We start from the raw sequence: 16,713 nt of genomic DNA, 5'->3' as shown, positions 1-16,713 counted from the left end.
GCACCCAGTAGTGTGGGCATAAGCAGCTATCGAGGGAGATGTGGGTAAGCAGACTGCCTCTAGAGACATGCGTCCGTGTACAGCTAGACTTCCCTGTCTAAAGAAAGAACAGCCAGCTCCGTAGGAAGCAGCAGAGCAGACCTGGAAGGCGGTCAACTCCAAAGTGAGGAGCCTGAGTGTAACCTTCAAGATCTCAGGTCTCCGAGGCAGCTTCCGTGTCCTGGTGGCCGACTGTCTGGTGTCCCACGTTGAGGACGCAGATGAGGATACATCTGGGTTTCTGCCGAGAGGACGCAGTGACCAGTGTGTGGTGTGTGCTGTGGTTGGTGGGGTGGATGCCGCCCACAGAGGGAACTGGCTAGGCTGTGAGAAAGGAGAGTCTAGAGAGGGTTCTAGACCATGTCACATGTTCGTGTTGGGGCTGGCACTCTGTTAGCACTGTGAGACAGGGACTGAATGAGGCGTGTTAAGGGGTAGAATGAGCTACAGGGGTGGTACTGGGTAAAGGGGCAAACATCATTCTGATAAGGAAGTGGCGTTGGGGAGGAGGACGGCAGAATACATGCTCAGAACGTCTGCTAGACGGCAGCAGACCGAGACTGAGGTGGGGCCCCGAGTGTTTCCTGTGCCATCTCTAGGAATGGCGGTGAAAGGAAATGGGGTATACATGTGGTAGCATGTATACCCGTTTCTGCATACATGTGTGTGGTGGGGGTAACCCAGCCCTGCAGACTCCACAGCAGGACACTTAAGTCATCTCCGTGGCTGTTAGCAGCCCCTGATGTCGTGATTATATCATTAGTATTGACTGCTCTTTCAGAACCAGCCAACAAATTCTTTTAGACAAAACCTCTTTTTAGCAGCCTTGACATTAGGTTTTCTGTATTTCTTTAAATGGAGGAGAAAGGCTGCGAGAACGGCTCTCGTGCCCTGGCATCTTTGCACGTAGAGGCTTCAGCTGGATTCCAGAAGAATGACCATGAAGCAGCATCGTGACTAGGTGGATGCATTTAGACAGAATTCGAGTTCTAGGTGCCGAGAAGTTTCTCATTCTCTGTCAGCCACTCTAGAGCTCACACAGCTGCCAGTTTCTCTCCTAGACTTCCTGGAGAGGTTCCAGCCTGACGTTCAGTCTGAGAAAATGTCTCCCAGAGCAGGACTTTCAGTACTGGTCTTTAGCTCCCTAGGGATATCCAGTCCAGCTATAGACTTGGGGTAGGGGTGGGGTATTGCTGTGACATCAACAGCCTAATTTTCCTTAGCTCAGTGTTTCCCAAACTCATTTTTTTTTCCCAGTGAGCTCTCTTTCCAGGAAACATCGTTAATAGCCAATAGCCCTGTACGTTGGTGTGCTGTGGTACACTCTTTGAGCAACGCTGGCTTAGAGGTCTAATACTTCCTTTAGAGTGTATGTGGGTAACTGTGGGTTCTGGTGTCTTCCTTCATCCTGCTGATGTAGTGTTGCTGGGACAGGCTGCTGTGACTCCTGGTGACATGACCCTTATGGTACTCACTGAGTTATACTCACATACAGAAGGTGGATGGACAAAGACACTTGGTCCATCTGCTCTCTGAGGCATGGGAGGTTTTCTGGTTCTGTTTGTTTTGTTGCTTGTAAACTCGGCACAAGCTAGGGTCATCTAAGAAGAGGGCACCTTGATTGAGAAGATAACTCCAAAAAAAGTGGTTTGTAGGCAACCCTGTGGGATATTTTCTTGTTTGATGATTGATGTGGGAGGGTCCAGCCTGCTCTAGGTGGTGCCACCCCTGGTAGGTAGTCCTGGAATGTATAAGAAAGCAGGCTGAGCTGGGCAATGGTAGCACACTCCTCTAATCCCAGCACTCAGGAGACAGAGATAGGCAGATCTCTGTGAGCTTGAGGCCAGAGAGTTCCAGGGCAGGCAGGACACAGAAAAAGCCTGCCTCAACAACAAAACAAAACAAAACAAAAAGGCAGCAACAAAAACAAAAAAGAAAGACTGAACAATCCAGTACGTAGCATTTCTCCGTGGCCTCTGGCTCAGTTCCTGCTTCTGGGTTCCTGCCCCAGCTTCCCTCAGTGATAGAGTGAGACCCAGAGAGGTGTGTTTAAGATGAAATAAACCCTTTGTTTCCCAAGTTGCCTTTGGCCATGGAATTCTAGCTCAGCAACAGAAAGCAAATGAAGACAGAAGGCCTCCCCTAGCTTCTAGTATTACTCTGGCCCTACAGGCCTTCTCTTCCTCTCAGGCTCCAGCACCACAATTGACCCCTCGGGAAGAGGGAAGAACCCCCTTTGGAAGTAGTAGAATGTATCCTTTTATAGGGATAATGCTGCCTTCAAACTCGGTTCCGTGAACATTTTAATCAAAAAATGGATTGATACTGAAGATAGCAGGGATTAGATGGATTTTATATGCATAAACCCTTTTGTGTTCATGGGTCAGATCTGTCGCACTCTAGAATTTACCAAAATGTCTAATGCGGGAAATGGTCCTCAGAGAACTGCCACCACCCACCCATTTAAAGCAAGCAGCATCTGAGCCCTGGGCTCTTCAGGTAGAGAAACATTAGATTTTATTTGTTTCTAAAAGATTTGTGCCACAAATCAACCAAAAGCTTTGACACACGTTTACCATACAGAAGTAAAGATATTGTAAGGGCCAAAGGGCAGAATACTCAGAAGGTGAGAGTCAGTCTGTCCTTATATTTTGAAAGGACAGCATCTCAGGTTTCCAGGAGGAAATGGTGAAGGCAATGGGGAGCTGGCAGGCCAGGGAGGTGACAGGCCAGGGAGGTGACAAGCCATTTAGCTGTCACGTCAGACAGAGGGAGGTGAGAATTCATATCGTCTCTTGCTGTTATGAAATGTCAAGTGAGAAAAAAAATGTGTAGGAAACTAGATGGCCTGTGTCAGTATTTCTAAAAGTCAAGCGATAGGTGGTAAGTCTACTAAAAATGTCTCAAGATGCCTGCCAAGAAAACAGAAGAGCCAGACTTGGTAGTCCATGCCTGTAATTCCAGTACCCGGGAAGATGATGCAGGAGGATTGGGAGTTGAAGGTGAAAATATAAAAATAATATACAGTGAAGAAAGAAAATAAAATACTTGCAAGTGTATGTCCTTTTCCGAGTGTCCCTGGCAGTGGTCGATATTGTAAGTGTGATCGGTAGATTCTTATGACTACAGTATCTTAGGTAAAGTTGTCATGTAATTAATTATTCTGCTTATTCACTTTGCTTTATTGGTCAACTTTAAAGGAGTCAGTAGCGAAGCATGCTGCCCATTTGATAGAAATCAAAGCTTGCCATCTGACACACACGCGTCGTTTTGTTAGGGAAATAAAATGGGATTCTTGACCTACAGCACATTGTTGAACAAGGTAACCCAATCAAAGTGTTGAGACCCACTCTGTGGGTGACGTGGTTCGGCGCTGCCCTGGATTATAAATCTCGGCACAGAGTATGTTACTGTGAGCACAAAGATGCCCCTATTACTCTGATCTCGTTCACCTGTGCTTATTTCAAAACTTTCTGGACAGACTACACTTAAAAGTCTATAACCTCTGGGTGTTTTGTTTTGTTTTTCAATTCCATAACAAACAAACAAATTCCTCCTCCTGTTCCTTTAAACCGCCCAGCTTTAGACTTCTTAGCATCCCATCACTGGGCTGTTTGACTTGAATTATTTTAAGCTACCCTACGATGACCATCTTAAACATCCTAATCTTTTTTACTTTTACATATGTGTTGTATGTTCATGTGTGTCTGTGCATGCTGTGGCACATGTGTGTAAATCAAAGGACAGTGCAGTACGAGGATTATAGAACCTGTTGGCATCCTGTGGGAAGGAGAGAAAATTCTGGGAAGGGCTGGAAGACAGCTTCCTTCAATAGCTTCCCCCTCATCATCTTTATGCTTCCTTCTCTTTTGAGGGGCGAGGGAGACAGAAAAAGCAGGCTGGAATGTCCAGTCCAGTGGGGCTTTATTTTTTTTTTTAAGTAAGATAAGATATATTCGTTCTCATTTAATAGCAGCACCAGAAGCCTGGGAACATTCAGCTCTTCTCTTCTGAGCACGGTTACCTCTGGACTTGTCCCTCTCGTGAACCTGGGATCTGCGGGTTTGACAGGACAGAGAAGGCGGGCACAGGTGGCCTTTGTGGCCTCTTGCTCTCCGAGTTCTAGTGTATTCCTGGGTCTAGTCCCTGGTGTTTAATTCTCCCTTCACGGGAGCACAGGTGAAATCCGGAGTCTGTCCATCACGGGGGTCCGGAGCAAAGATGTGCTTGTAATCTGTCAATAGAAAAATGACACCATCTGTTGGGAATGTAGGAAATGACACTGACGATGTCATTGAGGTTCAGGTATTAAAGCCATAACTACAGAAAGGTCTGGCATTTAGATTGATGCTAGGTTTTGAAGAATGTTAATTTTAAAGGAAATACTCAGAATTAGAATATGTATGTGTGTGTGCTGTGCTCTGTGGGGGGGTGTGGAGGAAGGGAGGGAGGGAGGGGGAGAGAGAGAGAGTTTTTTTGGTGCTATTCAGATATTCTTTTTAAAACAGGTAAAATATGAGTTATGAGTTTATAAATTTCATAGCAGTAGGAAAATTGTGGAATTGGTTGTAAACCAATGTACCACATACTATGATGCAAATTACAGATGCACAAAGGTATCTCAGCCTGCCGGGATGGAGGCGTAAGAGGACACCTTGGTTCCTCCCACAGAGATCCAAGAATCTAATTTCCTAGCATTCCGTAGTCTTGTTTTCAGACCTCTTGTGTTTATCCCCAGTGTTGTATTCATGAGGTATCTATGCATTAAAAATGAAAGAAGAACAGTGACCCGCTTATGGCCGAAAAACTTGCCCATCCCTTGACTGAGGATTGTCGGTTAATTTATGCAGGCCCCTTTGCACTTCAGCTTTTTCCCCGCCGGTTGCTAGGCAACCGCTTGAGTTACTGCGCATGCCTCTTTTATGATAACTGTCATTATGATTATTTTTTAATTATACAACTGGGACTGTGGATTAAAGCAACATATTGTCACCCATGCCTTGCCACTGCCTCTGCGCATTCCCGAACACTGGCGCAGTAACCATCCAAAATTTACATGCCGGGGGTTTATGATTACCGTGTGATGTTTCTGGCTTCACAAAGGAACTGGAGATGCCATCAAAAGGGCAGCGAGATTTTTGTGGAAAATGAGTAGACCATATATCATAAGCTGTTATTGATTTAGAGAGGCCCAATCGGGTATTGGGATCTTGAACCTCAATTAGCCTTCTTTGTTGCCTTCACTGTGCCTGACTTCCAGCGTTAAGTGATGTGAAAACCTTGTTGCTCTGCAGCCTGTTCTTACAAATGACAAAACGCTAAAGCATTTCTCTACTAAACCTGCTTTCAATAAACCACCGTGCACGGGGGGGAGGGCGCAGCACAGGCTAGAAACATGCAGTGTGCATGTTAGCAATTGTTCTTGGTTTGGTTTTTTTTTTTCCACAAATTGTTCCACACACATAAGTGCATTTAGGAGACGTGAAGGGGCTCCTCGGGCAAGGAATAATAGAAGGGACTCATGGCATTCGAACACTGTAAAAGGAATGAGACAGAAAGGACTGTGGGGAGTGCACAACAGCTTCGCATTTGCATCTCCCTGTATATTTTAGCATATTTTCTAAATATACAGTGAATTTGAAGACAAAAGGAACATGGGAGTCATGTCAGTGTGCTTTCCTCTAACTCATTTAAAATGAGGCTTGGGGCTCAATAAGTTATTTTACATATTTATGTCATGATGAAAAGGGATTATCTCCTGACAGGGGAGTTTACAGAATACTTGCCACGTCGTGTGTGTTTGTGTGTGTGTGTGTGTGTGTGTGTGTGTGTGTGTGTGTGTGACAGAAATGGGGACACAACCGTGCTTTCATGTGGTTTGAAGCTGGCACGGGGGAGGGGGGCAGCCTCCAGTGCAGTGGTGGGCGTTTCCTCCACATACAGAGCACCCCCCCACACACACACCGTGCCTGTATTGGTGGAGCCTCCATTGCTTTATTGACAGTCTCTGAAATGACCCCTTCCCTGAGGAGTGCCTCATCTGCTTTGTTTCTGTTTGTCTCCCCCATCCTGCAGTTCAGGGCGACAGCTCAGTGAAGTCTTCATTCAGTTACCTTCCAGGAAAGAGTTACCAGAATACTATGAATTAATTAGGAAGCCAGTGGATTTCAAAAAGATCAAGGTAGATACTCTGTTCACTGTTCTTCTTGGAGTAAACAAAGGAGATGCATGACTGTGCTGGAGTGATTCTCAGTGGGGCTGGGGTAGTGGTCTCCCGGTTGCTAAGCTCTGACCTACACAAGGCTTGCCCCAGGAGAGGTCGGGAAGGGATGGCTTTGGTCCTTTTCGTTCACGTTATCTGATCATTGGACGCTCAGCTTATATACATTGCATGTTGTTGGGAATCTTCATCTCCCCCCATTGCCACTCAGTCCCCATTCTGTGCACCTTCCTCCCCATGCCTAGGAACACGGGAGGGAGGGTGGTCTTGCTCGATGGCACCCCTGGGGGTTGTGCAGTCTCGCCCACTTAACAAGGCTGACCGCTATGAAGAGAGAGGGAAACCTGGGCTTCCTTAAACAAGCAAGGACAGTTACATATTCCTCTTCTGTTTTGTTCAAAATTCCCATCAGGAAAGAATTCGTAATCATAAGTACCGGAGCCTGGGTGACCTGGAGAAAGATGTCATGCTTCTCTGTCACAATGCACAGACATTCAACTTGGAGGGATCTCAGGTATGTATCAAGTTGTCTGAGAAGTGTCTAACCTTCACCACGCTGAGGTTCTCGGAAGTGAAGCTTCTTGTTTCTACTTTTCGAACCCCTGCCTCCACCCCAGCAGAAACACTGAAAACCGAAAGGACGTGTTCTCTGCTGCCAGTGTGAATAGAGGGAGGTTTTGTGCCGTAGCTGTGTGGCCTTCTTCTCATACTTCCTTCAAGGCTCACCTTCCCATTAGAGGAGGAATTCAAGCAAGCCACTGAAGGCAGTGCTGAGGCTGGGTACCGTCTGTGCTCACAGAGACTGTATGCAATAATAGTTACCTTCGTTTTTCTAACTGTAACTTTTTGTGAAGAGTTCAAAGCACAGTGATTTAAAACAGAATGGGGGGGGGGGCGCTCCTTTGAGTTCCCTGCTCCATAGTCAGGAAGTCATTGTAAGTAACAGTGAACTTATGAACATAAGGAGGAGGACATTCCTCCTTTAATTACAACTCAGTTCCACTTACCTTTGATGGGAACTGATCTTTTTCCGGTCTGTCTTTCTGGCCTGACGCTCCCATATCCAGCAGAAGAGAAGGAAGAGGCCAGGTCAAGTTACACAGAGACCCTGCCCTTGGCTTGTTGCCGAGCAGCGTCCACTTTCACAGCCAGGGATTGACAGTGATGCTCCACACCTCTCTCCGTCCTGGCCTCGAGCCTCTCCCCTGTGCGCGCTCATCTCTCCCCAGCCGGTTCATCCTCAACCCGGCTTGTCAACTCAGATCTCTGGCAGTTTTTTCCCCCAGCATCCCATCCCACCATGTTATACTTCCTTCTCCCTGCTGTCTTCACCTTTGCCTCGGGCTGCCATATCACTTCCTCGAGTATGTGGGTCATCTTGACAGCAAAAGAATTCAATCCTAGAGAGCAAAGGCCATTCCTTTACACATTGCTTTCGAACGGTGGTCAAAAGACAACATAAACTTTACCACCTTAACTGTTTCTTAAGGGTGCAGCTCAGTCATGTTAAGGCTGCCCCTGTGGGTCTTTAACAGGTCAGTGGCCGTATTTCATCTCTTAGAAATGATGACACTGTATGACTTTAATAGTTCTTCCCCCGCACCCCAGTTCCTCTAACCACCCTTTTACCTCACATGAGTTTGACTACGTAAGTGGGATCACTTCAAGTCCATGTATTGGTGACTGGGTTTCTAGGGCCAGTGTTGTAGCAGGTGATGAGAGGGCCCTCCTCCCAAAGGCTGAATCCTATTGGCTGCATCTGCCATGTTGTCTTTAGTCATCCATCTGTCTGCAGATCTTTGAGCTCCCTCTTAGCGCTTGGCTATGGTACATCTTCGGAACACGGGCGTGTGGAGGATACGCATTTCCCCATGATTCTGTGTCTCATTATTTTCGGTGTCTCTCCAGACGTGAGGTTGCTGGATCATAGAGTGGCTCTGTTTGAATTTCTTGAGGGAAAGGACCGTGTTTAGGTAGACTTCCTGTTTCTCAGTGGTGTTTCGTCTCTGCACGGGTAGCTGCACACTGCTGTGCACAGTTGTGTTAGGTGACTTGGCTGCCCTGAAGCTCAAAGACAGGGAACAACCTTGTAAAGGGTTTCTTTGTCATGGTATTTAAGGGAGCCACTTAAATAAGCGTGGCTTAAAATACTGATTTTGTTGTCAAAGATACTGCCTTCTGCACCCATCTGCCACAGCACCTCCTTTGAGTTTGGCTTCGTGTGTTTGGTCTTCCTTTGAGTATCTTTGTGCCAGTATTTAGACTCAACGGTTCAGCCTCTGGGTTTTCACTAGAGTTAATGGTAACCTGGTGAGTGGCTCAGTGTTGAAAGCATTTACCACACAAGAATGAGGACCAGTTTAGAGTTCCAGAATCTGGGTATATTTAGGGGCTAGCCTATAGTTCTAGCAGATAGATATCCTGCCTCAGTGACTAAAAGAGTGACTGAGGGAGATACTTGATGTCCACATGCCCACATGCTTGGCCACACACACCGTACACATGGAGCGGGTAGGGGGAGCCAATAATGACATCTCTTAAAGCTGTGTGTGTGCATGTGTATCTGTGTGTATGTGCATTTGTGCTTGTTTGTGTGCATGCATGCGTGCATGCACGTGTGTGCGCGCGCGTGTGTGTGTGTGTGTGTGTGTGTTGTCGAAGGAGGGAGGCACATACAACAGTTGTGGGTCTGCGGGCCTCAGCCTATGGTTTTTAACATTTGACACTGTGACCATTTAGATCTACGAAGACTCCATTGTCCTACAGTCAGTGTTTAAGAGCGCTCGGCAGAAAATTGCCAAAGAAGAAGAGAGTGAGGAAGAAAGCAATGAGGAGGAGGAGGAAGATGATGAAGAGGAGTCCGAGTCAGAGGGTAAGCCCCGCCGTGGGCCCTGTCCACGTACTGGGCTGTTTCCACGGATACTTAAGGCCAGGTACTCTCCCTACTCGTGCCCAGTTTTCTCAGCTGCTAAAATTGAGCACAGCAGCCACGGAGCTCAGGCCCGCCAAGGTTCATTGAGAAAACTCTGCCCATGTTGCCTTTGGATGTTGGAATAACACTGGTGTGCACGCCACCTGTCACTCCTTAGCACCGTAGCCTGACAGCCACAGGGCTTAAAGAACATGCTAGCCCCATCCCCTACCCCCACATTTAACAAGTTCCCACGGGGTGCTGCTTGGCCCAGGCCACACTTAGTCAGTCATTGATTTTTGAAAATAATTGTCAAACTGATCTGAGTGAGGACGCCTGTCAGTTTTGGTCTGCTTAGAGACAGGCTTTCAAGATCACCATGTGGTTGACTGCTAATTACTTGCTTAGTGACTTGGGAGGTGAAAATAAATGGTATAATCTATAGTATTGTGAGAAGTGTATTGTAGTTTTATGATACTTTGTAGCATAAGTTTCCACACATAACAGATCTAAAAACATTTTTAAAATGTATCAGAATGTCTTAATTCTATTGTTCCATTGAGGCTATTTCCTTCCGTTCTCCCAAGAAATTGGGAGTCTCATCTCACATATTCTTTCTGCAGTGATCACATCCCCCATCCCCGCTGTAATATGTATGGCCAGGCTTGAGATCTATGAACACTGGCTCGTGTGGTAGCTCCACCTTCCTTCCCATGACCTCACCCTCAAATAGTTGGGAGTGGGAGCTATGGGTTACCTATTCTAGAAGTTGTTTTGGAGCCATGGCACTTTGCAGTCTTCTGAGTAGGAGCGGAAGTGGCTGCAGTCTTCCTGAAGGTGCATTTGACAGATAGCGTTAGAATGTCCGATGTGGTTACTACCACTGTACCCCCACCAAAGGCCGCCAACATGGCTTCACAGTGGCTTTGTTTGTTACAGCGCCTACCTCTGGGGGACTGATTAAATCAGTTATAGAATGAATCGAGCATGGGAACTTTTCAGGTGTTGAAAAGAATTAAGCTATATGTGTGAGCTAATACATTGGGCTCTCTCCTGTGTGTAAGTAAAGAGCAAGGCATGGACAATGGGCGTGCCTGAAGATCCATGTAATAACTAAAGAAAATTTCAAGTGTGTGTGTGTGTGTGTGTCTAGCATACTTGGATTTTTGGTGTGCTAGTCTATAGGACTTTTTTTCTGTAAATAATCACTAGAGAGACATGAAATAGGGCAAAGGAAACATGTTGTCTTTTTTATTTCCATTTTGTCCTCTTTAAAAAAAAATGATAATCGAACTCTACTAGAATTTTAAATTAAAGAGTAACTTACACAGTGGAATCATCCTTTTTTAACCTTTGTAAGATTTGTTAATAGTTAATGTATCTTTTTCATTTGATAACCGCCCTGTTGAGCCCTCAGGAGCCAGGAAAAGGATCCATCCCCTACGCTGAGGTCTTCCTCCCTGTGACTATGACACTTACCTTCCAGATAGAGGCATGCTTGCACTTGACACAGGGATTAACTAGACAGGGTGAGCTGGCGCGCTCCTGAGGCTCTCTGGCCCTCTGGGAAGCCAGGCTTGTCATCTGCAGGTGGGATAATAATTTTACTGATTTCGAATCCTCACTGTGGTGTGTTTGGTTTGTACTCTAGCAAAATCTGTGAAGGTGAAAATCAAGCTCAATAAAAAAGAAGAGAAAGGTCGGGACACAGGGAAAGGCAAGAAAAGGCCAAATCGAGGCAAAGCCAAACCTGTAGTGAGTGATTTTGACAGCGACGAGGAACAGGATGAGAACGTGAGTGCACATGCCTGGGCATCCCCGGCTCTCAGGCTGTCTTGGGGTACATGCCCCTCCTCGGTTATACTGAGGATGGGAACAGAGCTTCGAAACTTATAACGAGGGGTCTAAAGCAGTGTGTGTTGCGGCAGACATGAGAAGCTCCTCCATCAGTCCTACCCCCCTTTTCAATCTCCTAGTGCACGCAGGTGCGAATACAGTTTTCTTCATGGCTGGTTAATATTTTATATCTCTCTCACCCAGCTTGCTGTAAGCCTATAGCAGATCAGATAAAATAATGGTTAGAGGAGGGTAAGGAAAAAGCATTTTGGTGTCCGAGTTTTGGGCTGTGGCACCCTGAGATTAGGTATCTCGAGGCTTTCGTTTTATCGGGAAAATTTTTAAGGAGTGTTTTGTCAAAGTAGGTACCCTCCGCTCTGAAGAACAATTAATGTTTGTATGCACATCGTCACGTAGATGTGACTTGGGTCCTCAGCAGATCCCTAGGGAGGGAATGGCAGAGGGCTGAATTCAGATTTCAGGACCTTCTCCAATCCAGCCTTCAGCCTAGGGCTGTTGTCCCTGCTGGTCCGGGAGAACAACAGACAGAAGCTTGGCCGGTCCCCTCCATTAACTCTCGGCTTCCCTGCCACCCAGTCCCTACACAGTTTCCATCCTGGAAAGACCGTTTTCCATTTTAGTATATTTGTGAATTTGATTCTCCTTCAACACTTTGCAACCTCGGCTCGACTGGGAAGTTCTAGAATTAGGCTTATACTATTTTGGTTAGATTTAAAACGCTGTATTTTCTTGAGATGGCTTACCAGCGAGCAGACATTCAAGGCACGGTCTTTCTCTTGTTGTCGGACAGTTTTTTCGAGGCTCAGATAAAAATAGAAAGAGTTCGCCATAAACTTCAGAACCCGAAGTGGCAGACAGCAAGTGCGGCTGGCAGGCATTGCCTGGGGATTGTTGGCTGGGAGCGCTCCTCAGCATAGAGAGTGCCCATGCCTCCACAGTGCCTGTCTTCCCAGGGAAGGAGATGTGGCGCCCTCAACTCTTTCTACCTTTCTCTCTCAGGAGCAGTCCGAAGCAAGCGGGACTGACGACGAGTGAGCAGTGTGGACTCGAGCTGGCCGTGGCAGAACCGAACACTTTCTTCCCCTCTCCTTTCTCCCCAGTGAGTTCATTTGCCCTTTGGGCACTGGGTTATTTCTCCGTCCTCATTTTTCATCTAGAACTAGCTTTAGGATAGTGCCAGACAAACATATGATATCATGGTGTAAAAATAAAAAAAAAAAACAGAACAACACACACACACACACACACATTTGTAACATATTGTGACCAAATGGGCCTCAAAGATTCAAAGATTAAAAACAAACAAAAGCTTTTGATGGAAAAGATGTGGGTGGATAGTATATTTCTACAGGTGGGTCGGATTTGGTAGCGGTTTGATGGGCTTCCTTCTGTCATCTGCCCTGGTGAGAGGATTTCTATCTTCTACAGTGCTGATGACCAGGAGAAGCCACTGAAAGCCACTGGTTATTTTATTTTTCATCAGGCGATGTTCATTTGTTCAGTATTGTTTTTGTTTGTTTGTTTTTTTACACTGTGGTACATATAAGCAACTTCCCTAGGTGACAAATGTACAGTAGTTAGATATCACCTACATATACATTTTTCCAGTTTATGCTCTGTGATCGGAAGAACAAAAGAAAAACAGCTTTTTGACTTGTATAAGATTTATGTCTACTGTAAACATTGCAGATTTTTTTTTGCTCTTGTTTTATTGAGAACGCTATTGAATATTACAGTGTCTAGAGTGTCCCGATGGCTTCTTTTGTCACCTGAGCTCCTGTGTTACCAATGTGTATGGTCTCCTTCTCCCTAAAGTGTACTTAATCTTTGCTTTCTTTGCACAATGTCTTTGGTTGCAAGTCATAAGCCTGAGGCAAATAAAATTCCAGTAATTTCGAAGGATGTGGTGTTGGTACTTTCCTAATAAACCGATAGCTTACCTTGACGATGTCGCCTCTTCTTTTATGAGTCTGGGGGCACTGAAACCTTTGGGCTTGACATGGCAGCTTCCTGCAGAGGTAGGAGAAGGTTATTGCTATACAGATCACATGAGCAGAGGGGACTTCTCCAGAAATGATCTGTGTGTTGTTAAAGGCAAAGGAGACAGACCACTGCTTTCCTAACTAACGTAAAGAGGGGCGGCTGCTGATCAAACCACACTGTCCCTGTCAACTTTGTCTCATAGCTTAAATTTCACTCATTCATCAGAAAATCTATAAAGGTAACATTTTTATGTGGAGACTGGCCCCGTGAATACCTTCATACCATTCCCACTGAGATTTAATAATATTTTGTGCTCCGCACTCCCCGTTTTAATAAGCTGTGAGGATGTAAGTCACCGTGTCACCAACTCAGCACAAATCTAAGAGCAGGAGACTGTCCCACAGTCACAGCAGAAGGGATTAGTGTCCATTTCTTAATAGTTGTTGGACTAGTTGACAACATGTTTCCCAGTTGTCCTAAATTTGTTTGTTTTTTCAATTATACATCTCAAAGTCTATTTAAAATCTTCAAAAAGACATCACAGAGATTGGCGCATCCTTTCCCGAGGAACCACTGGCAGAGTCAAATGGAAGTTTCCTGCACCACTGACAAGTGGGCGAGCATGTTTTCTAAGGAGCTGTTGAGGGTTCCTGAGATTATGCTTGGTGGGATGCCCAGAACACAGTCTTGAGAAACATCATCTTCTTGTCAGCTCTTGTCTGGCTTTCTGGTCACCCTGAGCATCCCAGAATATTGTATCTCATTTCTTGGTTTGCTGTGAGATTCATGGAAACTTCAAAGGAGAAGCCATATTAAGTTTCCTTTCTGAGGCAATTAAGTATCAGTTCAGAGAAAACTGTGGGAGCAGAGAGCCACTTGTTGGTTCCTGCTGCCCAGAACCAAAATAATCACACAGAAACTTTATTATTTAAATCACTGCTTGTCCCATTAGCTCTAGCTTCTTATTGGCACTATTCTCTGATGTGTAATTCACTCAAAAAATATATTAATATGGGTTTTCTCTTAATTTTTTTTGAGTTACCTTTCCATTACTACAGCAAGTGCTGGAGATACTAAACTCCTAACAAGGAAAAGGTTGCCAGAACACACTTTTAGAGCTTCTTGTCTAGAGTCTGTTCACCCTATTGTTCTGGCTAAGGCTGCACATCCCAGTGAAACCAATACCTGAGAGCAAGAGAGTGGAGCCAAGGTCCTACAGTCGCCTTCAGAATCATGCTACCAGTGACCTCAAGACCTCACGCTAGGCCCCACCTGCTCAAGCTATGACTACCTCCCGAAAGCACCCCCTTGAGAAATGTAAGCCATGAGCCTTTGGGGGCTATTCAAGATCCAAACTACATCAAAATAATATCCTAAAGCGTAGTGTTTCCTACAGTTATTGTTAGCCTGTCTCTACCCGCTTTATAAATTGAACTTTGTTCATTTATAAAGTGGACCCATTATATCAGAATCAGTACTGTTGATAGTTGGAAGGGGTCTTAGACTATCCCCGTGGGGAAGGATAGTTACCACACATATAGCTTCGGTCAAGCTCTTCAGGTACACACTGTGTGGAAGACATTCCTCGACATTTCCCCTCATGTAAACACCAGAGCTACCCTTCCAGGGAGATCCCGGGAGCCTTGCCACAGTTAAGTCCCTCAGAGTTGACTTCAGTCTCCTCTGTGCTCCTAGCTTGGCACACACCTTGACTGCCTCAACCTGAGTTAAGGTAAGACCTGTGCTCAGAGCGTGGGGCCTCATGGTCCCAAATGAGGTGATTTCCATAGGTCTGCCCTTTAGGGTGGGATATTCTGGGGGACATCTGGCAAGTGCGCCAGATACAGCCATGCATCCTTCAACAGCACAGTGCTTTGGGGGAAACAGTGCCGTATGATGTCCTCACTGTGTGAATATTATAGATCATGCTTATGTGAAACAGTAGCAATGGTGCCAGACGCTTCTATGGGACCACTGTTGTATATGGAAAGTCACTATGCAGTGAGTGACTACTCTGGAACAGGCATGGCTAAAGTTTTTAAAACCTAATTTAAAGCTGTTCTCTCTCTCTCTCTCTCTCTCTCTCTCTCTCTCTCTCTCTCTCTCTCTCTCACACACACACACACACACTATAAAGCTGAGATCATAACCCCGACTTAGAATCAAATGTGTGGGTTGTTCCTGACTTTGCCCCAGACACACTTGAGCTTCAGTGTCCTCTGCAATGTGGAGTGAGTTGTCTGGAAGTCTAACCTTATAGCTCACATACAGCCTTGTTAGTAAAGGTTTCTACTATTTAGGGAAAAAAATTAACTTACAAATGTCATTAAAGAATAACAGAATTAAGAGGTAGTTTGTAAAGCAGTGGTTCTCAACCTTCTTAATTCTGCGACCCTTAATACAGTTCCTCATGTTGTGGTGACCCCCCCCCCCCAGGCATAAAATTATTTCATTGCTACTTCATAATTGTAATTTTGCTACTGTTATAAATTGGAATGTAAATATCTGATGTGCAGGATATCAGATACAGGACCCCCCAAAGGGGTCACAACTCACATGTTGAGAACCGCTCTTGTAAAGGCTCATCAAGTGTTGATGGTTTCAGATTTGATGTTTGACAGAGTGTAGTTCCCTGGACCCACATAACCAGCATCACTTGGGGACATGGGACTCAGGCTCATTCAAGACCCACTCGAGCAGAAACTCCTGGTGTGCCCTGGAATCCAACACACCTTACCTGGTGTGTGAAACCACAAATCTAAATGTGGCAAGATTCTGTTAATTCATTTCAGGAGAGCAGCGTGTGACCACATTCATCTTTTCTATTGCTATGTCCAGTGTGAACACTCAGCACACCATCATTCTAAAGAGAGTCAGCGTAAGTGAGAATAGATAACAGGGTGGAAGGATTTGATCTCTCACCTCCTTTCCTGTCCTGTGTGTGTGACAGGCAACAGTCTTCTTCGTTTGTGTCTGATTTTAACCTCGTTCTGACTGATACGGTCTAATACTTGGGGGAAATATCTTTGGTTTGCTTAGCGGAACAGTCCCGACAGTCTCCTGCTAATGGATACAGCCTTTTTCTACCATAGGAACTTCATATGAACAGTCAATCTTGCTGCACCGATGCCTTGCAGGAAAGAACCAAGCTGATTCTTTGAAATTTGCTAGAGGTGTGCCAAGATAAAGCATGGGCTTTTGCTTGTTTGGATATGCAGTCATATAGTGTGTGAGGCTCACAGAGTTCTGGAGGCAGAGGTGGGAGAATCTCCACCACAAGCTGGAGCTGTGTTGTGAGGCTGTCTCACCCAAACAGAGCCCCTAGCAACAGAGTACTCTAAACCTTGAGAAAACTGCTCCGCATAAGTGAAGGAACATTTGGGAGTCTAAACAGAAGGAGTTTGAGTTCAAGGCCAGCCTGGGCTATCTAGTGAGGACCCACACACACATATCAAAGACTGAGAGAAGGGGGAATAAAGCATACTAATTATATTAATAGTTTCTTAGATTTCTTTTCTTTGTCCTTGATTTTCTGTAGTTTCTTATAAAAAATTGAGGGTTTTTCGTTTTTATTGTGAGTGGGACCATCTTTTTCCTTCGGGGAAAAGGAAAATAAAGGGCAGAGACTGTACTGTTGAAGAAAGAGTCCCAAAGCGATCTGGGATCCAGTCCCCGCCAAATACCAATGACATTTTTATAGTGC

The 16,713-nt window shown here is 45.5% G+C and overlaps 1 protein-coding gene and 1 long non-coding RNA gene across 10 annotated transcripts in view; one reads left to right on the top strand and one right to left on the bottom strand.

Annotated features, from left to right (window-relative positions):
- The window catches only part of Smarca2 (SWI/SNF related BAF chromatin remodeling complex subunit ATPase 2), a 168,931-nt gene extending 155,959 nt beyond the window's left edge, over positions 1-12,972 (top strand). For all 9 annotated transcript variants that reach the window (XM_048438755.3, XM_048438749.3, XM_085693741.2 and 6 more), the window contains 5 exons: positions 6,115-6,220; positions 6,672-6,773; positions 8,999-9,131; positions 10,822-10,964; positions 12,027-12,972. In XM_048438755.3, the coding sequence (XP_048294712.3) occupies positions 6,115-6,220; positions 6,672-6,773; positions 8,999-9,131; positions 10,822-10,964; positions 12,027-12,062 (520 nt within the window). In that variant the 3' untranslated portion in view covers positions 12,063-12,972. The remainder of the gene's footprint in view (positions 1-6,114; positions 6,221-6,671; positions 6,774-8,998; positions 9,132-10,821; positions 10,965-12,026) is intronic.
- Positions 2,649-16,713, bottom strand: part of LOC146893617 (uncharacterized) — a 39,733-nt gene continuing 25,668 nt past the window's right edge. The window contains exons 2-3 of the long non-coding RNA XR_015738368.1: positions 12,968-13,037; positions 2,649-4,273 (exon numbers count right to left, since the gene is read on the bottom strand). This is a non-coding gene — a long non-coding RNA (uncharacterized LOC146893617). The remainder of the gene's footprint in view (positions 4,274-12,967; positions 13,038-16,713) is intronic.

Source organism: Myodes glareolus, chromosome 7, assembly GCF_982192425.1.
Source record: "Myodes glareolus chromosome 7, mMyoGla1.1, whole genome shotgun sequence".
NCBI classification, from domain to species: Eukaryota; Metazoa; Chordata; class Mammalia; order Rodentia; family Cricetidae; genus Myodes; species Myodes glareolus.
The sequence above is the reverse complement of the archived record's forward strand: the minus strand, read 5'-3'. Positions and strand labels throughout refer to the sequence as shown.